The sequence below is a fragment of the Acomys russatus genome, chromosome 4 (genome assembly GCF_903995435.1).
Source record: "Acomys russatus chromosome 4, mAcoRus1.1, whole genome shotgun sequence".
NCBI classification, from domain to species: Eukaryota; Metazoa; Chordata; class Mammalia; order Rodentia; family Muridae; genus Acomys; species Acomys russatus.
In genome coordinates, this window is record NC_067140.1 from 63,712,258 (window position 1) to 63,736,410 (window position 24,153).

Genomic DNA, 24,153 nt, shown 5'->3' on the forward strand with positions numbered 1-24,153 from the left:
CTCTGAACCCCTCTTTGGGGTCCTCTTTTTTGCTGTCGTCCTAGTCCCCTTGGGACACAGGGTTGGGGCCAGGCAGTTCCTTCCGGAGTTGAGCCTGGGGCTGGCTGCATGGCTGTGCTCCCACACACAAAGCTGTTGTTTTCACACACAAGTCAGGTCTGAATACTGGGCCACTTTCTTCTTTACCTTCCAACCCACTAACCTCCGGTTTTTCCACTGCCTTGAGGGAAGGCTTGGCGCCCCAGAGTCTTCTTCCTGCCCTCTTTGGCTCTTGTAGGCCAGTTGGAAGGTCTACCCAGGCAGAGGACAGGATGCAGGGAGAGCTGTCCCGAGGACTCTCGGGTGACGGGATGTCCTGCACAAGAGGCCCTGTGTCTTGTTTCTTAGCAACAAGCAGGGAATTCCAGGACCTGTCCTGGCCAAGGTGGGAGGAGAAGCCAGTTAGCTTTGCCTGGTCTGGGCGCAGCCAGCAGAGTTTGGATACATGAGAGCCCAAGCCAAGGCCTTGCAAGGAAAAGGCTCCTCAGAAAACCTCAAGCCAGCCTGTCCTCAACTCTAGAGCGTATAGCCCTAGAGCTTACAGTTGACACACGCAGGTTCCTACACTGCTGACAGGATGGATTCAAAGCCACCATTTTTGCCTCGAATCTCACCTCTTCACCTTTTCTCAACATCACAAACAAGCACCATCCGTGTCTCTTCAGGGCTCTGGGCCCCGTTCGATCAGACCATAATCTACGTGGGGTGGTAGGAAACGATTAGGTCGGTAAGAAGCACACACAGGTTCCAGGGATTGAACTTAGGTCATCAGGCTTGAGGGACCAGTGCCTTCACCTGTTGAGCCATCTCGCTTGCCTAGACTGTGGAGTGACCCATGCACACTGTACTTCTTACAGCAGCTTCTAAACAAACACGAATGACTGCGAAGACACAGAGCATCACTGGGGCTTTTTTGGATGCCAGGCTCACTCCTGACTTACTGAGAAACCCTGTCTCAAGGGAATATGGCTGAGTGTGATTCAGCACACACCCATATATAAACATATTTACATCACACACACACACACACACACACACACACACACACACACACACATGCACCCATGTGCGCATGCTAAAGTTCTGGCAAAGGAAAATTATACCAATAGGGTCCTTGGGGCAGTAGAAATGAAGGAATAGTAGTAACATGAATGGTAAACATCTGGGTAAAGCATTATCATGGTCAAAAGCAAAAACCATAGCATTGTTTGGTAATATTTAAAAATTATATGTATCCAATAGAATGGCTGCCACACGGGACAAGTAAGGCGTAAAGGGACCATATGATGATATGATTTCTGTAGTCTATCTGAAGTGGAAAATATATATATTTTTTACATATTTTAATTTCACCTACTGCAACAAGGAAGTAAAATACAGCTGTCACCTCAGATGGAATACAAGATGATTTGTTCTGGAGCCAAATTTGAGTGTCCACGGCCTGGGAAACACAGAGCTATGTACCCCAGGCCCCAAGCTTCACAAAGTCCTAAAACTGCAGAACAAAGAAAGCCATGCATCAAGGTAATTTAAAAATACTTGGGTGGAAGTATCAGAGAAGCCTCCCATGCCGCCTGATACTGCTCTTAGCTTTTGAGTTGGTCTGCTATGTTAATAAATCCCCAAAGGTTTTTAATCTATTAATCACAGGATGTTAGGTCTGACACAGAGGTAGGCAAGGAAATGGCTGTTTAGAGGGCTAAAGCTGAGAGACAGGATACGATATAATTGGGCTCTGGGCCTGCAACACTCCAACCTCAGCATGTGACTGTAGTTCTAACCAGCCAACCAGTCTTTTCGGTCATAGGCCCCTCCTCCGTGCCCTCCCATCCCCCACCTTCACCCCCCTTACCCCCACGCCCTCCACCGCCCAAAGTTCTCTTTTAAGGTATTGATCACCATCTCAACAGAATCTTGTCTCACCCATGAGACAAACCACTTCTGGGCACGTCTGTGAAGGGGTTTCTACAGTGGGTTGAGGTAGGAAAACCTGCCCTAAATGCAGTGACACCATCCCATGGATGGGGTCTTGCACTGAATTGAAAAGGAGAAGGTGAGCGGAGCCCCACCATTCACCTCTGCTTCCTGCCTGGGGATGAGCTTGGCCAGCTGCCGTATACTCCTGCTGTCGTGCTTTGCCCGCCACGCTGGACCGTCCTCTCAAAGTATGAGCCAAGACAAACCTTTCTTTCCATTAAGTTCCTTCTGTCGGGTACTATGTTTCAGCTTTGCACACTCTCTCTCCCTAGGGCTCTTTCCACTCACTATATTGAAGGCTGCGGTTGCAGATGTCTTTTCATGGACTGTGTTCCCCCTGAGAGGTACCAGAGGAGAGATGATGGGAAAGTCGGGTGGGTACAGTGATCTGAGGCTACAATCCCAGAACTTGGGAGGCTGAGGCAGGAGGATCACTCATGGGATCAAGGCCTACCTGGGCTACAGAGTGAGGTCATGCTTCAAACAAACACAAAAAACTAGCCAAACCTACTAAAATGACAAGAGAGAGGGGAAGGAAGGAGGGAGGGGACCCCCTAGCATGGCAGTTATTTGAACTCTTGCTTTTCTTCCCCTGTCCTTCTACTCTCATGCTTTTGTTGGGTCCTGATCAAGGGTCCCAGCTCCCCACAGTGGGCATGGGCAGGCAGACTATCCTTGGCTTGAGCTGAGTGTAAACACTACCGACTTAGTTTTCTGCACACACGTAACGCTACCAGAAATGTCTCTTGCTTACTTACTGCTCACGGCTGCTTGTCCCTGACCCTTGTCCCTTGCCCTTCCTTAGGCTGAGGGCTTCAGGAAAGCAGAAGATAGGAAGAGCAGGGGTGCTATGGTGGGCCGCTGCACCTGGCAACTTGGAGGGCCTGCGATGAACGCTTTGAATGACGTCACTCTCATTCTACAGTCATAAAGATTTTTGAGACAGCCCTTTCCCTCCTCCTGTTTCTTATCCTCCTCCACTCTCCTCTTCTTGCTCCCTCTCTTGCTATTTCAATAGCCTCCGGGTTGGCCTTGGGGAAAGGACAAAGTTCCACCTTAATCTTTGTTGGCAGTATTAGACACAGATGAGCAGGTTAAGGTCCAAGCTGCCTTGCAGAGCATAAGACGCAGACTAACCCAGAGTATGCTACCAAAGTCCCCAGCGTGGGCTGCAGCCCATTAATGATTTCCGTTTTATATGGCTGCCCGCAGCTCCACACACCCTTGCTCAGTGTCAGGCACCGCTGAGTCACACGCCATAGGCCACCAGTGTCCTACCTGTTGTGGCAGGTTCAGTTCTGCTCTGGTCACTTCCTTATCCCTTATTCCTTCCTCCCCAAGTTGATGTGATTTACTGTGCATGGGTATCAGGAGCTCGGCTGGCAAGCTGGACTCCGAGAGACAGTGTTATCAGGCTTATGTGGTCCCAAAACAAGTTTTGCATCGTGGATGTTGGAGTTGGGATGGCTTTGAAGTCAGGGAGTGACTTGGAGAAGGGAGCACCCAGACAGGAATGTGTAATGTACGTGCATTGCTGGGTATACTGCCATCAGGCCATTAATGCCCTAGGTACAGGGATATTGGAATCGATTGACTGTGCAGGTATATACATATGTGCATATGGGGGCCAGAGGACATCCTCAGGTCTACCTTGCTTTTAGAGACAATTTCTCACTGGCCTGCAGCTCAGCAAGTGTCTAGACTTGCCTACTAGTGAGGCCTGCAGGGAGCTGCCTGCCTGGGCCTCTCCAGCCAATGCTTTCCATGTTGCCCCTGTACTTGGCTTTGTGTGTGTGTGTGTGTGTGTGTGTGTATTGAACTCAGGTCCTTGTGTTTGTGCAGCAGTTGAGTTACAAAGCCTAAACTATTAGAACTTAAATGTCACAAAAGTGATTCACTGTGGGACCTCACAGCCATCACATCCTCCCTCTGAGGTCGTTCCATGAGGTTCCTGGCCACTAGGTGCACATGCTGTTAAGTTAGAATGGAGACAGCGCTCAGCTTGGTAGGACAGTAGTTGTCCCAGCAACATGATGAATAAACAGGGGAGTACACAGTGACACCCCTCAGATGTGCAGGCACCTAAGGAAGAAGGGTTCTGTCCCCACCTTTTTGAATTGAGGAGAGAAAATACGCTGTAACTGAGCCAACAGCCAGGCCTGATCACTGTCCCTGCCAGAGAACACCTCTGCCTTGGGAATGCTTTCTTTGCACTAGAGGAAGTATGCACACCTGCAAAAGATATCCTACTGCACTGCAGACTGACAAAGCCCTCCCTTGCAGATGTCACCTCTGCGTTCTTTGTTCCTTTGCTGAGGTGATGGCTTTCTTTCTTTCTTTCTTTTTCTTTCTTTCTTCCAAGATTTATTTATTATTAATATACACAGTGCTTTGCCCGCATGTGTGTGTGCAGGCCAGAAGAGGGCCTATAGATGGTTGTTAGCCATCATGTGGTTGCTGGAAATTGAACTCAGAACCTCTGGAAGAGCAGCCAGTGCCCTTAACCTCTGAGCCATCTCTCCAGCCTGAGATGGTGGCTTTCTAAGATGCTCCTGGGATGGCCGGGCAAGGCTGTGCTGTTCGCAGGGATGCTAGAGTCTGGAGACTCCTCAGGAGTTCACAGGACCATAGACTCACCGAAGCCTGAGTCTCCCGCCCTTGATCACCATTTCAAGCACCCAGGCACGATGGGTCCTCCAGCACACCTGATCATAGAACTCTCAGAGGGCTGAGGAAACAGTCCAGCGGGTAGGGTGCTTGTTACAAAAGTGTGAGGACCTGGGTTCAAATCCCCAGGGCCCACATAAAGCGGGATGTACTACAAAGCATCTGTGATACCAGCATTCCTGAGTTGGGAGGCAGAAGCAGAGTTCCAGGAAGATCATAGGCCAGCTAGCCTTGTATACAGAGCAGAGGACAGGAACACTGCCCAAACAAGGTGGTCTAGCGGTAATAAAGAGGCCAGGAGTCTAAGTCTATAGAAGAATGGGCTCACGGCTTAGTTTATACAGTTCTGATATAGGGAGCCTCCTCACCTTCCAGGTGCCCCCCATGGAGAAGCTCGTCCTGGCCTGCTTTCTCCTCTTCCTCTTCTCCCCTGCAGGCTTAACTCAGCCTGCTGCTGAGCCTCATTTCTTGACACACGTGCCCCAGGACTGTTTCCAGGATGGTTTTGGCTCCCTGACAACCCTTTCCTGTTTTGGAAGCTAAAAAGCGACATTTAAAAAGCCAGAGAGGTTTAGCTGCAAAAACAAGATTCTGCTGACTGAAAGGAAGGGGGAGGTTCTCATAGGCAGGGCTACACCACCCTATGGCACTGTCCCTCTCTATTCAGGCTGACCATGCCTCTCCCTTGCTGACCCAGCATCGCCCAAACTGTTGGTGGCTGTCTCTGTACTTTCCTCATATGTCAAAAACTGTGAAACTGTCCACACCTGTCAACTCCTGACACAATTCAAGTGAGCAGGAAAGAGAGCCTGAGACTTCTGGAAGCAGCTTTTCCTCCTGGCCCTACATATACTAAAAGGAACTTGCCAGTATTTATTTTCATCCCAAATACCTAGCCCCAGGTCAAGAATAAGGCAACTAGTAAAAAAAAAAAAAAAAGTATAGCATTAAAGAAAACTTGTCTCAAAAACCCAAACACACCCACCCACCATGGATTCTACAGAAAAGCCTGACTTTACAGTGGGTGGTTGTGATGTGGTCTCAGGTTCCCTTAAAAACTGGCCTCCAAGAGGCTGGGTAGGACTGGGTCCCTGGGGTCCCTGTGTACATCTACCAGGCAGGATCTTCAGGGAGCAGCAGTTAGAGAGGCCCTGGGAACGAGAGGAGCTGCCTAGGAAGTGTGCCTTAGAGTGATGGGCAGAAAACTGTCTTCAACAGCCTCTTACCAGTCACCGAGGACAGAATGGGCTCACACAGAGGGGTGCAGGTCACTGAGGACAGAGGGGGCTCACGGGGAGGGACGCAGGTGTCACCAAGGACAGAAGGGACTCACACAGAGGGACTCAGGTCACCAAGGACAGAAGGGGCTCACACAGGGACTCAGGTCACCAAGGACAGAAGGGGCTCACACAGAGGGGTGCAGGTCACCAAGGTCAGAGGGGGCTCACACAGAGGGGTGCAGGTCACCAAGGACAGAAGGGGCTTACAGGAAGGGACGCAGGTCACCAAGGACAGAAGGGGCTCACAGGGAGGGACGCAGGTCACCAAGGACAGAAGGGGCTCACACAGAGGGGTGCAGGTCACTGAGGAGGCTTACACAGAGGGACTCAGGTCACCAAGGACAGAAGGGGCTCACACAGAGGGGTGCAGGTGACCGAGGACAGAGGGGCTCACATGGAGGAGTTCAAGGTCAAGTTCCCACTTGCCTGTCATGTCATGGGTCAGCAATCCTGCCAGACCATATTAATTTCTGAGCTCAAGGCCTGTTGTGGTTTGGATAGAATTTAAGTATGCCCCCCTATACTTCACAGACTGGAGGCTTAGTCCCAGTGTGGCAATGTCAAAAAGGAATGGGACCTTTAAGGGCCTGGGCCTCCTGGAAGTCGGAACAGCTCAGAAGTGTCATAATATAACAAATCTCTAACAATAAATGTTTCTTATAGGGCAATACACTGTTAAAATACATTTTTGAATTGAGATGTAATATGAATAAATTAATAAAATATATTAAAAATAAATAAAATACATTTTCAGGATTCTTAAAAGTTTAGGTTGGCCTCTTCATTTATCAATATTTTTCTTTAAGTTTCTTTCTTAAATTTTATTTGCACTTTTTTTTTCTTTTAAATAATGTATTACATGAGGCAGCAGGCTGGTGGTAATAAGTACGGCCTGTCTCCACATGTAATTCTTAAGTTTGCATGATGAGGTAGGGTCTCTGAGGCAGCAGACATGATGCATGGTGCAGCAGCTATGCCACCGACTAGCTCTGATCTTCTGTAAGTCATAACCTGCTTGATCCGTCTCTTCAACAGTATTACACATCAGAACCTGTGTTCTCCAGTAGCTCAGAGGACCACCCAGCTAATGAGAGCACTGACAAATATGACCAGGTGCTCAGCAGTGCCATGGTACTGTCATTATCAGCCAGGTTACCTGACAGCACGGCCAGGCACCTGAGTGACACCTGTGTTACAGTTCTCAACAACAGAGGTCTGAGACAAGGTGTGTGAGGTTATCTGAAATGCACTAAGACCTGAGGAGTCTAGGATGAGCCATGTAGGCACCACTCTTCAATGTGGGTAAAAACATTTTTTCTTTTTTTTGACAAAGGACTTTTATATTGACTTGAAAAGACAAAGATTCTGTGTTTATTCTAATCAGGGGAAAATCAATCCAAATGAGAGACTGAATTAAATAACTCACAACACAACTTATCAAATGGGCCTGTGCACATCATTAGCAATATCCAGCAGTTGATACAGTCTGCATATTGGACTGTCTTTGCAATGCTGAGGTTGCAGCCCAGGAGCTTGCATCAACTAGACAAGCTTGATACCAGAGCCCCGCCCTGGAAACTAAGCTCCATATTTTAGACCTTGGAAGTATCTTTTCCCAGTTGGTGGGTTGTATTTTCACTTTCTTGGATAATCACAAGTTCAGCCATTGCTAAAAATTCTGCTTTTATTGTCATCCACACCTTTAGCTTGACACTTAAGAAATCTGTGTCGTGAAAAAAATTCAAGCCTAGTTATAACAATATTCTCTGTAAAATTTATTTTATTGTCTTACTTACAGTCAAATTATTAGATATTTCTTTGAAAATACAATTTGTAGCTGGGCGTGGTGGTGCACACCTTTAATCCCATCACTCGGGAGGCAGAGGCAGGTGGATCACTGTGAGATTGAGGCGAGTCTGGTCTACAAAGCGAGTCCAGGACAGCCAAGGGTACACAGAGAGACTCTGTCTCGAAAAACAAAAACAAAAACAAAAACAAAAAGAAAAAAAAAAAAGAAAGAAAATACAAATTGTAGACAAAAGAATATGATTCTTTTGGTTCTGCTGTTTGAGCCAAGTCACCAACGGGGAGCTCACCGGGTGCAGTGGGCATCAGGCGCCATGACCACCATCAGGGAGCTCACTGGGTGCAGTGGGCATCGGGCACCATGGTCACCATCAGGAGCTCACCGTGTGCAGTGGGCATTGGGCGCCGTGGCCACCATCAGGGAGGTCACCGGGTGCAGTGGGCATCGGGCGCCATGGCCACCATCGGGAGCTCACTGAGTGCAGTGGGCATCGGGCGCCGTGGCCACCATTGGGAGCTCACCGTGTGCAGTGGGCATCGGGTGCCGTGGGCATTGGGCACCGTGACCACCATCGAGAGCTCACCGGGTGCAGTGGGCATCAGGCACCGTGGCCACCATCGGGAGCTCACCGGGTGCAGTGACATTGGGCGCCATGGCCACCATCAGGCTAAGTTCTTTCTTATTTCACCCAGGAAGTCATAGGTTTGCTCTGAAATGTCAAATGGCTTGTGAACCCCATCTGGTGAGAGCAGAGCCTTCAGGGAACCCTCGTTCTCACGGCTCTGCTTGAGGAAGTCAGCGATGGCCTTCCATCGAGCAGCCTCTGTCTCTTCCTCAGCCCACCTGAGCGGGGGCAGCAGCGTGGAATGCAGAAGAGGGAGAACACAGTCGTGGTAGACCAGGAGGAACTTGGCCTTCAGGAGCTCCTTGTCTCTCTGGGACAACATCACAAAAGGACTATGAGCAGATGCGCATCACTGCTCTCCAGCACAACATTCTGTGAGCTGTCAGCTAAAAGCCACCGAGGGACCGGACAGAGGACCTGGCAGGCAATGGGCTCTGAGCCCGTGGGAAGGAGAGTCAAGGCAGAGCTTAGTGGGCCTCTCCTCTGCAGAGGCTGACAGACCAAGGAGTCTCTTAAGCTCCACTGAGAGTGTCACATGTTCTGTCAAGGAGACCAAAGTGGTGTTACAATCTACTCCCCTCCCTGCTCCCGCTCTCTCTCCGCACACATATGCCACAATTAAAGGTGGCTGTAGAGACATAGCTGGATTATTGTCTGCCAGAGATAAATGTCTCGATGTGAGAATGAAGTGGCACTGGACATGGTGGTGACACCTTTAATTCCAGCAGCACTCGGGGCAGAGGAGGTGAGACTCTGTGAGCTGGAGGCCAAGCATGTCTACTTAATAAGATCCAGGCCAAAACCTTATCTATAAAAGCAAAACAAAACAACAACAACAAAAATATATATATAAAAGAAGAGAAGAAGTGGCCAGCACTCTGTGGGATCTACTGGTGGGGAGTGAGGGTCCCTCAGCCCTGAGGACATCAGACACTCCCCACCTAGCCTGGGGCCCACAGGCTGGGGTGGGATCTAGAGTGTACTACAGCTGAGCTCCCTACAGCACTGAGGGCTCCCCAGGCAGCCGGCTGCTTACACAGAGAGAGCTCAGGCACACCAGGTGTATGGGGCAGCTTCCAGAGGCCTGAGGCCCAGCACCGCACCCACTGCTGTTCTAGAAAGGTTTGGAACCTAGAGACTGGGTAAAGTGCAGGTAAAGGCAGATGGCTGTAATTCCTGCTCTTCTGTCTTTTCTCTCCTACATTTCACACTGCAACACAATATGTCATCTACAAAGGTAACTCTTGAAAACCATGTAAAAACTTTCAAAAGCAAATCTCAAGTGTTTTAAGTACATTTACAATTATACGTTGGGCCACACCCACAGCCATCTCAGGGCACATGTGGCATAGGGCTGGGGCACATTTGCTAGACCATGAAGTAGCCAGGCTTGCCCAGTTAGACCACCGCCTGCAGCAGTGTAAGCCAGGGCCAGGCAGTCCTTTCAGCGCATCCACCACTAGGGCCAGCTTTCTTTCCCCTTCTCTTTACCTGATGTGTGTGTGAGCGCTAGAAGGCTTTTTAAAAACATAAAGGATATTTGCTAGCTCACTGCAGGATCTTGTTCAGTCTCCTTTTACACTAAGAAGCAAACACGATGCTTTCTTAGACTGTGTCTGTGTGACCACAATGACACAGTTTAGCTGAGGAAAGGGTTCCATCTGTGGCTGCCTCACTGAAACAGTGGCATTGCTAGAACACATGCACGCATGCACGCACGCACTCATGCATGCATGCATGGGAAATCAGTCTCAAGGTCAGTGTGAAAACCCAGTTACCTTCTCTGATCGTTTCAGTGTGCTTTCTTTCTCAGCCCACGAACTCTAAAGAGGAGAACAAACACTGCGTTAGAGCACTCAGATGTCCTAGTAACACCTTCTGCAACTTTCCCATGTACGTACATATGTATGTATGTATTTTGTAGTTACTATGTATGTATGTATGTATGCATGTATTGTGCAGTTACGTGTGTATGAGTGTATGTACACATGCATGTATGTATTGTGTAGTTAGTATGCATGTAGTATGTATGTATGTTAATACATATGTATGTAGTTTGGGGCAGAGTCAGAACTGCTGCATAGCATCTAACTCAAAAGAGGCAACATTGTCAATGGCATCTATTGCCAGCAACCCAAAACCAGCCTGACAGGGAGGGCAGGCCCATCTGTGAAGGACACCTCAGAAACTTGTGGTTATTATAACCAACTCACAAAAAGACTGGGTAAAACAAAGCCCTGTACCAACCATACATGATGCCCAGGTGCTGAGACAGTTATGAACATCCAAGGTGAGACAGCGACAGATCCAGGAAGTCCTGCCAAGTCCCTTATGCTAGTGTTTCTGCCTGCCCCACTAGTGACAAGGGATGAGACAGACGCATTGGTTTGCAAGTAAACACTTACAGCCTGTCCACGGGCTTCACACACGCTTCTTTAAACACAGGCCAGAGACCAAGGGATCTCACGTGGGGACGAACTGAAGACCTTGGCAAAGCAAGTCCCCGGCAGCCTGCAAGGGTGGGTGAATGTGCCACATCTCCAGGTTGACTGTCCAGGACTGGTTCTGTGTGGATTTGTATGTAACGACCTACTGGTACCTGGCTCTACAGGTATCCTGAAGGCATCAACCCTTCTGGGTAGGGCAGCCTGTAGGTGCCTATGGTCACATGGTGATGAGACAGGGTCCCATTGCCCTCTGGAGAAAGAATGTACTGATGGGCTGGCCAGAAGTCTTGGTATGGCCGAGGTTATTTCTGCCTCCCATTAACGCAGATTCTGCCTCCATCCCACCCTACTGACTTCCACCTACTGCCCTTTGACTGGGAGAAACCTTCAGAGCCACTGTATTTTACAACAAGGCAGCTGTCATTATTAAAATGCCATCCACAAACTGAACTTAGCTGAGTAAAGCCCAAAGACTCACAACTTTATAATACACATTTTAAAAGTCACAATGGCTCAATGTGTGAGCATTGCTCAGGAATTTAGATTCACTGTCTGGAAAACTGCCTACTGTTGTCAGTCAGTGTGAAGACTCCATCTGAGCTTTTAGTGCACAGAAAGCAGAGGGGACTTGGTGGGGATAGAAACCATATGCGTGGGTCACTGCCACCTCACTGCGACCCACCCCCTTCCCTCTGTAACAAACAGAAGCCTATCTTTTCTAGGTCCCTTCAAGTAAGGCAGAACACATGACTGGTTCTGGCCAATGGAATGTGAGCAGAAATGAATAGACAGTGGAAAATCCAAAGTCAATCCTCTACCTTTTCTTGCAGGGGCAAAAAGCAACAGAAAAAGCTATCCATTACAAATGGTTCTAGAAGACAACAGCCCTTTCAGCAGCCTTCAGCCTTGGGTAACTATGGAATGGAGTCATGCTGGAAGGGAACTCTGAGCGAGAAACAGCCCTCTTTCTAGGGACAGCCTACCCCAGGGTACCCCTGAGACCTTCACTGTGATGCCTGCCTGTTCTCTTGACCTCTGACTTGGAAAGTACAACCAGCCCTCTCCCTTCTCCTGCTCCCTCCTCCTGCATCTGCCAAGACCCTCAGACTCCAATATGAAAATATTCTTGTGCTGCTGTGACAGGTCCCTCTGATGTTAAGTGGGCACACACTTCTTCAATCAGAAAAGCCTCCTGTTCTAAAGGCTGTGCCATGTGATGGCTTATACCTGGACCTTGACTTCCATTTGGGAGTCCTGCTACGTTCGCTAGGAATGCTGTAACCAAGAACACTGGGCATTAACTTACTTCATGCATAAAACCCAATAAAATGGTTCTCAGGTTTCCTTCTGGGTCTGTTTTAAAATTCCTTTACCTATAAGAAAAAAAGCCTGTAAAGGGGAGCCTATGCCTCCTTGTCTCATGACAGCATGATTACTCTCGTAGTGAGAGGTCCAACTGGCATGGCCACAGTCCTGTACACCTGCTGCTCGCCTCTGCACTGCCAGAAGGAGCGTCCTCCAGTGACGCTTCCTGGTCACGATCATTCTCTGCCATCCTCGCTCTCCACTGCAGCCTCTGCACTGCCACTCGTGGCCCCTCCACATATATTCCATCTACCTCAAAAAGTTTCTGCTGATCCTCACACACCTGTGACAACATCCCTGTCAGCAGGTTAGGCTAGTTCTGATTACCGCTTGCTACTTCCATTAAATCTTTGAGGCCCTCAGAACGAACTTGGCTATGGCGCCTGCCATGCTGTGTATGAGTGCTTCTCCCTTCGTTGACGCTAACGCTTCAGGTTTGGACACATGAAACAGTGAATTTGGAAATTCAAATTCAGCTGAAGATGAGAGATTTCAAACTGTCTACTTTAGTATCCAGTTTCTGTTTCAAAAAGCATGGTATGCTGAATTAAATCAAAGATGGTATGTATGCCCAACCCTCCTGCAAGCTGACTGACCCAGCAGACTGTTCTGGACTTGCACTCTTAGAGCACCCACTTGGGCATCTTACATGGAGGAACATAACAGGCAAGGAAGTACAATGATGAACTCAGGAGTCCCCACTGCCACTGCCTCAGGAGAGGTAGCCCCTGGGGAGTAACATCACCAGGCTCGGAAAGATGAGGTTGAGTCAGCTAGAGAGTGAGCAGGGTCTGAGAAACACCAGGTTATGGCAGGTTTCCATAACAGCACATGCTACCCACCCTGAGAGCATCCATCACGTCGGGCTGCTCCATCAGCATAGGGAAGCTGGCCAGCACTGGGTGACTAATCAAATCTGAAACACATAATTAATTCAAAATTTATTCTTATATTACTATACTTGATCTCAGCATATCATTCAGGTTAAAATTATTAGACCAATTATTTGCCGATAACACTTTTACACAGTTTAGTCTCTGAGAGAGTTGAGGGGCTCAAAGCAGTCTGTCCCCTTTAATCTCTGTATCCTAGGACGTTCTGAAATGTATCCAATGGGCGTGGCCATACTGCACCTTCTATAGGAGAGAATGTGGAAGAATTGGGAGAGCAGTTTGAATTTCCACAGCAAGCCCTTCTACAGAGACACCGATGTCCATTCAGGAGTCATGGGCAGCGCTCTTGGCCTGATTCCTCTCAATCATCACAATGCAATGAACAAATACACATTCAAACAGTAGCATTTGTTTCTGAAATGCCTAGTACAATACCTGTGCCTCAGTAGAGAGCCACCTAGCCTCCTTGCCTCAAGAGCAGCCAGTGAGCCTGCACTTGAGCAGAGCTACTGATGAAGGTTCCTGGCTGGTGGGTCAGATGCCAAATGGTTAAAGCTCAAGAATCATTCCCCAGAGTTACAAATATTTCTTTTGATGTTTCTGTGCAGCTTTTGACTCTACTTCACTGGGGCAAGATTCTGGATGTAGACTCCTAACTGGGAACATACTTGTCCACAGTGTGAGGCATCACCAGGCTGTCCTGCTCCCCACACTCTACCCCATGCCTGCCTGCCTTCAAGTTCAATCTCACCAGCACAGATGCATTTTCTTGCCTTGGGTCTCCAGGCACACCAGTTACTCTAATCAGGAAGGATTCTCTCACCCACACACCCCGTGTGTCTAATCTCTTGCTCAGGTTGGTTTCATCTTTGATATTACCGGCTCATAGAAGCCTTTCTTCTTATTACACAGTCATTCGGGTCTTCTTGGTGCATGCTCCCTCTGTCTATTTTTCTTATGTTCAGTCATTTTAAAAGGCTAAAGGGATTATTCATGTCATTTTGTTTTGAGGCTTGGTTGCTCCATTGGGGTGTGTACAGTCCTAACTTTCTCATTCACCATAAGATGTCACAACATCATATACCCAGCAGGCAGTGGGTATCTAGACAGTTACTGATTTCTAGAATTTGGATGATATACAACAGAATTAAGATGTTTACTTTAGAGCCATGTATGACACTTATTGAGTTTTAAAATTATGTTTTAATATTTGACTTGGAAAAAAAGTTTTGAACTCCAAACAAATGACAAGGAGTGGGGAACAGATCAATGGTTAAGCCATGTGCTGTGCAAACATGAGGACTGGAGTTTGCACTCCCCAGAGCCCACGTAAACACCAGTTGGGTGTAGCAGCTTACATATATTCCAGTACAGAGAGTGGATCCTAGAGCTAGCCAGTCAAGATGTATGGGAGAGCTCTGGGCTCAATTGAGAGGCCTTCTCTCCAGGAATAAAGTGAAGAGTGGTGGATAGAGATGCCCACCACTAAGCTTGGACTTGCACATGCATGTGTATTCATGTGCACATGAACTCATACACACACACTACACATACATAAAAATTGATATAAAGAGAAATCCCAAGAATAAAAATAGTGCATAGATACTAGAGCACAGGTTGATTTACTGACTGTAACTGGTACATGAAACACTTCATTAAGTTAAAAACAGCCACGTGGGATGACTCTGCTTTCTTCCTGAAAAGATGACATGCACAGGTCACAGATGATTCCAAGACTGAAAAGGAAACTGTGCTTCCACATGGGCCTAGAATGGAAAAGCTGAGGTTGAGTGTGTGGGAAAGAGCTGAACACGTGTGAGCTCACAAAGCAGCCCCTAAGTGATGTGCTGACCCAATGCTATTTAATGTCTTATTCCAAGTGCCACATCTGGAGGCAGGAGACACGGGCTGGCACAGTGCACATACCTCCAAGGGGTGTAGCATTAACACACAGTAAACAGCCCAAACTTACCAGCACTCTGCAGGTTTGTCCTGTCTCTCAGAAGCACATCTCCAAGGATTTGTCGGTAAAACATAAGCAAGTGAATGGAGCACATACTCCCCACCAAGGTTTCTGGCAGCAAACTGAAAGGAGGAGAAAGCCAGTCATTAAACAGGCCCTTCTAACCCAACCTATTGGGTTTTTTCTTCTATGTATTACTTGAATGAACAGTTCCAAGTTTTACTTTATTATTGGAGAAGTTGCACCACAGCAACTAGTCTCCTTGGATAGATGTTTTTATGTTCAGCACTGTGTCACATGCTTGAGCTTCCATGATAGTGCACACACCCATGTTAAAGGCCAAATGAAAGGAAAGTCATTAATGTCTTGTTTTGGAAAGGGACTAGTGAGTTACAAGCTTGAACAAAAGCATGCGGCTGCCAAGCCTGATGTGGTGGAAGAAGAGGAAACGCCAGTTCAGACTGCTTGTGGGCAGGGTGGGGCCCAGGAGGCCTGACAGATCTTAACTGAATCCCAACTTTGCTACTTCTAGCAGTCAGACTAGGGATTAATTAATCACTGTGTGCTTTTGTTTCCATATTTGTAGGATGCCAAGCGAAATACCTGAATTTCAGGTTACTGAGGATTAAAACGAAGCAGGTGTAGCATTTAACATAGTGTCTAGTACAGTGCAAGGGCACAAAAAAGAATTTAATATTGAAGTTAAAAATGGTATCAGTTATCAGTTTAAGACAGATTATTATAATTTGGGGGGTGAAATATGTAATCTCCATGGTGAACACACACATGCACACAAGTGTGTGCAAACAAATACACATGATTTACAGATTATACACAAATGGAAATGGAAAGGTAATCAAAAGTGTCAGTGGCAAAAAAAAAAAAAAAAAAAAAAAAAAGAAAAAAGAAAAAAAAAAAGAATTAAACAGAAAGGAAAACAGTATGAAAGAAAAAAATCTACAAGACATACAGAAAATAAGTAACAAATGGCAAAATGATGGCACATCCCATGGGCAACTACATTAAATGTGAGTGGATCAAAATTCCCCAAGCATAATGTATAGATTGAAAGAAAGAATTTAAAAAGATAAATCTGACTACTATGATTCTTGCTTTAGACTCAGGACAAATATAATTCAAAGGTTACAAAAGTGGTCTTAATCTTTATAACTAATCCCTTGTTTTAATATCCAGTACATTTTAGAAGGGAAAAATGATCACACAGGCAATGTTCAGGTTTCCAGTTGGCTGGAAGAAGAGAGGAATGTGACTATTACGCTGGTGTGCAGGAGCAAGAGAGTCCACAGGTACACGGAGTGCAGATGACCATCCCTGACCATTCCCTGCCTAGTCCAGTCATATGTACTGCTTGGTTCGCTGAGCATATAAAAATGCCAATATCTCATGACTGAGTGTTGAGGACCACTTATGGTGTCCTGATGCCACCCCCGTAAGCTCATGACTCCTAAGGATATTCTAGATGTAGCCGTGGCCTCTGTGGGCAGTGCTCCGTGGCATGCCGAGTATGGGGCTCATGCTGAATGCCTGTTACTGATTTTGCCAGGGGAAGGGGCGGAACCTTCCTTCCTTCCTTGCATTTGCCCCCTTTTCCTACAGACCTCTCTGCTCCGTCTGTCTGGAAGGCGTGGGCTCTCCTTCAGTGTGGCTACTCCTTTCCTTCCACCTCCCTACTGCGTGAGGCAATGGTGTGTCACCTTTATTTTCCTTAGAAATTACCTCATTTTTTCCAAACCTAAGATGACCAGAAATTCTAAGCTACTAAAGGGTGAGCCAAAGAAGTGGGAACCGCTTCACGCTAGCTTCCCCTGAAGACCGGCAAGCTGGGGCCGGAGTGAATTAGTAGGCCCAGCAGTGACGTTCTTACTGCATTTTAAACAAGAGTGAAAGATAAGTAAAAGAAAAGGACGGGGATGCACTGAACAAAGGAAAATAACTTTGTAGGAATTTACACAAACCATTGCTCTGGACCAATGTTTCCTGACATTTAGAACCCCAAGAGCCTGACCTCAGAGCTCTCTCCCCTCAGGACCTCAGAAGTGTCTTTGGTCAAACCGAGTCAAGTTAAGTATGTTTGGAAAATGGCTCTAGGTGGGGGTTCAGAGATGATGCATGCTTTTAACATCAGCACTCGGGAGGCAGAGGCAGATGAATCTTTGTAAGTTTAAGATCACCCTAGTCTTCATAGTAAGTTCCCAAGACAACCAGAGACACATAGTAAAGAGGCCATATCTCAGAAAAAAAGGAAGGAAAGAAGGAAGGAAGGAAATGGGACAAATGTTGGTGGAGTTGAACAGGAGCTACTGTCAGAGAACAGGCTCACCACAAACTGAGGCTGTGGAACCAGGGGGCAGGGCCCTTCCTTGTGCAAAGAAACTGGTATAAGAAATGGGTCTGTACTTTGCATTTTCATGTCTTCTGATACACAGATGATACCTAGGGCATATGCAAAAATGTTGGATGGGTGAGGCATCGCAAGCAAGCTGGGTGTTAGGTGGAAATGGGCATCAGTGAAAATTCAAACTGGAGGGGCTGGAGAACTGGCTTAGAGGTTAAGAGCACTGTCTGCTCTTCCAGAGGTCCTGAATGCAATTCCCAGCAACCACATGGTAGCTCACAACCATCAAAAGCCAAAACCAAAAACTAAAACCAACCAACCAAACAAACAAAAAAAACCATGAACTCACATGAAAAAATAATCTAAATTAAAAAAAAAATCAAACTGGGCTTCTCACCAGTGGCCAGGCCTCTACTGTTGTGTGCTCCTTGGCATAATGGAAAGACCCCACTGAGCATCTCTCGCCATGCAGCAGAAAAGAACTACATGTAGTTAAAGCCAGGTAAAGTTGGCTAACAGGGCAGGTTGGGCTAGAAGTGGGGTTCACCTTTAAAAGGGAGGAGAATAACTTCTTCTCCCATCCATGGAAATGAGGAGGCTGAATAGGCCAGCCATGGCTGTCTTCACTTCCCTGGTGTGGACACTCACACAATTGTGGGTAAAGTTTGAGTGAACTCGCAGCACAGGTCTCCTTGAACCCACAGCACAGGCCTCACAGTCTACAGCCTTCTGGCCCCAGAAAGTCCTTGGCCTGGTTTCTGTGAGAAGCCTGTGCTTGGATCACACCAAAACGGTACCCAAAGTAGAATGGCAATTTCAAGACATAGCTTAAGTCTGTGGGTCTGAAAGAAAAGGACACATAGCAGACATGGGGAGAGGCTGAGGACAGCGGGAGTGAAGCAAAAAAGCACAAGCAGGAAGATATCTACTTGAAAATCATGTCACACATTCATGTCTGTGCCTACTATGAGCAGCATTTAACACATGCCTCGGCTGGTCCCTGGAGTCTGGGGGACACGGACCTGTGACCCGCAACATAAGGCAGTGTTCACAGTTTCAGATAAATGATCTTTGTGCCACATAGGCCAGCTTGGTCCTGAGACAGTGAGGAGTACCTGAGAAGCAGTGTTTGAGCCAAGAAAGCTGCACTGAGAGCTGTCCCTGGCCACAGCGGGCAGTGCTGAAGTAGGGACAGTCTAGGCTCTTACCATACAGAGGCTGCAACTGTAAGGCTTTTGTTCCCTCACCTTGGAAAGAAACACTTTTTCAAGGGAAGGCTGCCCAAAAGGGGGAGGGTAGATTAGAAGCTCCACAATTATCTAGGGATAAAAATAAAGCTAAGAGTAAACAGTATCCATGAACATGTTATTAATGGCTGCTGACAGACTGAACTGTGACGTATGTGGCACTCTTTGGCATGAGGCTAGAACAAGGGTTGTCTAACTGACGGACAACCTGGACTGAAAACAGCACTCTGAGGGGCAGACCAAGCCCTTGTTTACTGAATCATACTCAGGCTCAGCGGCAAGCACCTCTATCTGCGAGCTAGCTCACTGGCACGTCTTCCCTCCTTCTGGATGACTAGTGAGCAGTGAGCAGGTCCTGGCAGCGCAGTCCTCTGCAGCAGGCTGCCTTATGTGCATTCCTTCCTTTTTCTGGTGCCCTCTGTGCCCTATGGTCACATCCTTCAACCCTTCAAAGCCTATTAAAGATCGTATCTGGTCTTACCAGACATGCTCATTTGAACAAATCCTGGGCTCACATCTACACTCATCGATGCATAAGATAATTACACCAGCACATAGAGTGAGCACCACTACGTTTTTGTGCATGTCACGCATAACTACAGGCTAAGTGTTTTTATATGCTTCCTTTTATTAAACCTTACTTCAGCTTTATTGAGCTGATTGTTGTAAAGTTTGAGATCCTGAGAAAAATGACTAAATGACTACAGGGCACTGAGGTGCTGGTAGATCTGGGATGTTACTCATGCAGAATCAGTCTTCCTGAGGAAATCCAAATTAAAATAACCAAGGGTAAACATTCCTCACATTCAGACTGATCCACCCACCCCGACAAGGTAATATCAAGTGCTGCCAAGATGCAGAGTAACTGAAACCCTGATGCTTTGCTGCTGACAGTGTAAAGGAATGACACAGTGTACAGACAACAGTTGGGCAGCTTCCTATCAAGTTAAAGCTATACTCTATCAGCAAGCAAGTCTATTCCTAGGCATTTTTACCCCTAATAGACTGTATGCAAATGCTATATGCAAATATTTGGAGAAGGTTTATTACTAACTGATCAGATCTAGAAACAGTGACCTATTCATTAAGCACAACACCATTTAGAACAAAGAGGACCAAGTTGGACCACAGTAAGTGGGAGGCAGAAACAGAGACTCCCCAGAGCAAGCAGACTAGATAGACTAGTCAAGTCAACAAGATCTGGGTTCACATGAGAGAGCCTGCCTCAGTATAACATATTAAGGCAGAGAGGGACTGAAGACACCTCGTGTCCACATCTGGCCTACAGATGCACAGATGCTTTGGGAACCATTTGGATTTAGTCTTTTGTGCATGAAGTTTGTGCCAAGCTGTGCTAGTGGACAGGGCCAATTATATTTCTCAACAGGTAGGCATGGGTCCTTCCACTGGGCAGCTTGTGCCAGGAGGGGTAGAAGCAGAAGCTAAGCAGGCTCTTAATTACCGAGGTGAGACCCTGAAGGCTGCAGGCCATGTGACTTCAGACAATGGTTTTTCTGTCTGACTGTCAATGAGATCTACAATGTATTTCCGGGGCTGCTTACCAAGTCGTCGCTTTATCCAAAGGAAGTCAAAGTAAAATGGAAGCAGTCGCTGTCCAGCGGCCCTTCACCACTGCATGACTGTAAGCAGCCATGCTGATGTTGACTTTGGCACTTTTAGAATGTTTTCACCCCTCGGTTTTTACAAATATGCTGGGAAATACAAGTGTGACCAGAGTGGCTGTGGTTGTGATGGAAATGGCCATCTCTCTGGAGATTTGATGTTAGCTGGAGATCATTCACACAGAGGGACTGGTGTCCTGATCACACCGGCACACACATTGCTGAGTGTGAGAAAAGACTCAGCTCAGCCACTCAGAGGGGAAGGGGAGAGGAAGGTGAGCAATAGTAAAGAGCACACCTGAGTTCAATTGTATTAAGGTGTTCATGTGAAATATATAGTTCTCGTGTTAGCTATAGGAAATCGATTTAAATTTTCAAACTTGAATAGTACAGAAGAAGACCAAAGTCTTATTCAGATAATATTTCTCTAATGGAAATAAAAACAGACGCATAACTTTAAAAGAACAAAAGAGAAGGACCAAGTTGCTAACATACCAGCAGCATGGATGGGCCTGCAGTGCATCTCACTGAGTGACAGAAGCCAGATACCAAGTCTACACAGTACCATTCATGATGGTTTGGAAAACGTAGTCATGTTGAATAAGAGGACATATGAATGGCTGCTTGAGGTTGGGGCTGGGCAGGCATTGCAAAGGAACATGAGAGAACTTTTTTTAAACATTAATTTATTATGTTTATAGTGTTCTGCCTCCATGTAACACCAGCACAACAGAAGAGGGCATCAGATCTCATTATAGATGGTTGTGAGCTACCATGTGGTTGCTGGGAATTGAACTCAGGACCTTTGGAAGAGCACACAACGCTTTTTTTTTTTTTTTTTTTTTTGGTTTTTCGAGACAGGGTTTCTCTGTGTAGCCTTGGCCGTCCTGGACCCACTTTGTAGACCAGGCTGGCCTCGAACTCACAGAGATCCGCCTGCCTCTGCCTCCCGAGTGCTGGGATTAAAGGCGTGCGCCACCACGCCCGGCTGCTCTTAACCTCTGAGCCATCTCCCCAGCCCCCAAGAAAACTTTCTTTTTTAAAGAAAGAATGGGGTGTTCTCCATCTTGCCTGCAGGGACTGTTACATCATCATGCACATTTGACAAGACTCAGAGAATTGCTTGGTAAGAGGTAATTTTGCTACACATGAATTAGTTCTTCCTAAACCTGACATGGAAAAGAAGAAGGCCCCTTGGGATAGGACTACACAGTGGTAAGCCCCACCTAGTCAGGAGTGTCTTAATAATCTAAGGTTTCTTCTATCATTTAAAAACCTAGATGTATATGTGTGTGTATCACGTGTGTGCAGGTGCCCATGGAGGCCAGAAGAGGATATTGGATCCTCTGGAGATGGAGTAATGGATGGCTGAAAGCTGCCTAACGTGGGTGATGGAACCAAAGCCAGGTCCTCTGGAAGAGCAGCAAGTGCTGTTAACACGGAGCCATCTCTCCAGGCCTTACATCTATTACCTACCACTTGAGCTAACTGAAGAGGAAGTGAAGCTATGCTTTATTAGTATTCCGCTGCCTGGCTGGAATTCTGACAAAGTACCCAAAGAGGCAAGACAAAGAGGTAAGTGACAATGTCAAGCAAGCAGTCCCCCTCACTTATCCCACCCCCACCATTCTCCTGAGAGAGGTCAGACCAGCCACTCACCTGAGCATGGCCCTTGACCTCCTGTTCAGAGACCGCAGTTTCACCAGAAGCTGAGGCTGCCTCCGAATGGCTATCATCTGGAGGAAAGCACTGCCCTGTGCTACAAAGACAGCAGGAATATGGAGTCAAGAGCTTAAGTGTTTGGCACAACATTCATTTAGACACACATTCAGTGAGAATCTGCAGAATCTGCAGCCAGTGGGCTGGACTACATGCAAGGCGATGCTCACCCGCCCAGCTTCTGTGGGCTTGCCTTGATATGTGGGCCTATGTATCTCCAGAGGGCACCTCACATGGCACTGTGACAGGATGGTCTGTGGCATGAGAAAGGGGAGCTGACAAACCATGCCTGGCTCCAGGTAGAACGACAGATCCTCAGACTCCAAAGCCCTGCCTATTCCAAAAGGTGGGGCACTGGCACTGTGGGATCTGGAGCACCAAGCAGGACCCAGGTGGTGGAGAAACACACAGGCACTACATGTCTTCTGGACTCACGCTCTATGAGGAAGAACCTCTCTGTCTGACGTCCATTTCCTGCTTCTCCCGCATACTGCTGGGTGGATGGTATAAGGGCACTGCTGGGTGGATGGTATAAGGGAACTGCTGGGTGGATGGTATAAGGGTACTGCTGGGAGGATGGTATAAGGGCACTGCTTGTGGATGGTATAAGGGCACTGCTGGGAGGATGGTATAAGGGCACTGCTGGGTGGATGGTATAAGGGAACTGCTTGTGGATGGTATAAGGGCACTGCTGGGAGGATGGTATAAGGGCACTGCTGGGAGGATGGTATAAGGGCACTGCTGGGTGGATGGTATAAGGGCACTGCTGATGGATGGTAAGCACTGCTGGTGGATGGTATAAGGGCACTGCTGATGGATGGTATAAGGGCACTGCTGGGTGGATGGTATAAGGGCACTGCTGGGAGGATGGTATAAGGGCACTGCTGGGTGGATGGTATAAGGGCACTGCTGGGTGGATGGTATAAGGGAACTGCTGGGTGGATGGTATAAGGGCACTGCTGGGAGGATGGTATAAGGGCACTGCTGGGTGGATGGTATAAGGGCACTGCTGGGTGGATGGTATAAGGGCACTGCTGGGTGGATGGTATAAGGGCACTGCTGGTGGATGGTATAAGGGCACTGCTGGTGGATGGTATAAGGGCACTGCTGGGTGGATGGTATAAGGGCACTGCTGGGTGGATGGTATAAGGGCACTGCTGTGGATGGTATAAGGGCACTGGGTGGATGGTATAAGGGAACTGCTTGTGGATGGTATAAGGGAACTGCTGGTGGATGGTATAAGGGAACTGCTTGTGGATGGTATAAGGGCACTGCTGGTGGATGGTATAAGGGCACTGCTGGTGGATGGTATAAGGGCACTGCTGGTGGATGGTATAAGGGCACTGCTGGGTGGATGGTATAAGGGCACTGCTGGTGGATGGTATAAGGGCACTGCTGGTGGTGGATGGTATAAGGGCACTGCTGGTGGTGGATGGTATAAGGGCACTGCTGGTGGTGGATGGTATAAGGGCACTGCTGGTGGTGGATAGTATAAGGGCACTGCTGGTGGTGGATAGTATAAGGGCACTGCTGGTGGTGGACGGTATAAGGGCACTCAGTTCTCCTGGAGGGCAACCTGGCATACGTTCAAATATCTACACCTTTTGAATTAGCTTTTTCTACTCATTCTCTATTTGTTAAAAGTACCATGCTGGCAGTTTTATGTCAACTTGACACAAGGTAGAATCATCTGAGAGATGGGAATCTCAGGAGAAAATGCCTACATAAGATAATGCTGCAAGCAAGCCTGTAGGCATTTTCTTAATGAGTAACTGATGAGGGAGGGCGCCCATTGTGGTCCTGGGTTCAATTAAGAAAGCAGCTGAGCAAGTCATGAGGAGCAAGCCAGTAAGCAGCACCCCTCCATGGCTCCTGCCCTGACTTACTTCCATGATGGAGGTGTACTTCAAATAAACCCATTCCTCCTCAAGGAAGAACCATCTGTTTATCCTTCTTTATAGCATAAACCTGGAACCTTGTGGGGCTTTCAAAGACACATTCAGGCACCCTATGAAGGAGATATGGGCCCTTGCTCTTCTGGGCTGACCCCACCATCACAGGATGCAGAGGCTTCTTTACCACATGCGTTGCCATATTTCCTGTTAACACAGGCTCAAAGTGGCAGGGCCCAGTGACCCCAGACTGA

General features: G+C 47.5%; 1 protein-coding gene across 1 annotated transcript in view; it reads right to left on the minus strand.

Annotated features, from left to right (window-relative positions):
* Window positions 1–8,418: 8,418 nt before the first annotated feature.
* Window positions 8,419–24,153, minus strand: part of Nphp1 (nephrocystin 1) — a 45,257-nt gene continuing 29,522 nt past the window's right edge. The window contains exons 16-20 of the mRNA XM_051144587.1: window positions 21,948–22,047; window positions 15,073–15,185; window positions 13,050–13,123; window positions 10,174–10,218; window positions 8,419–8,705 (exon numbers count right to left, since the gene is read on the minus strand). Coding sequence (XP_051000544.1) covers window positions 8,433–8,705; window positions 10,174–10,218; window positions 13,050–13,123; window positions 15,073–15,185; window positions 21,948–22,047 — 605 coding nt within the window. The 3' untranslated portion in view covers window positions 8,419–8,432. The remainder of the gene's footprint in view (window positions 8,706–10,173; window positions 10,219–13,049; window positions 13,124–15,072; window positions 15,186–21,947; window positions 22,048–24,153) is intronic.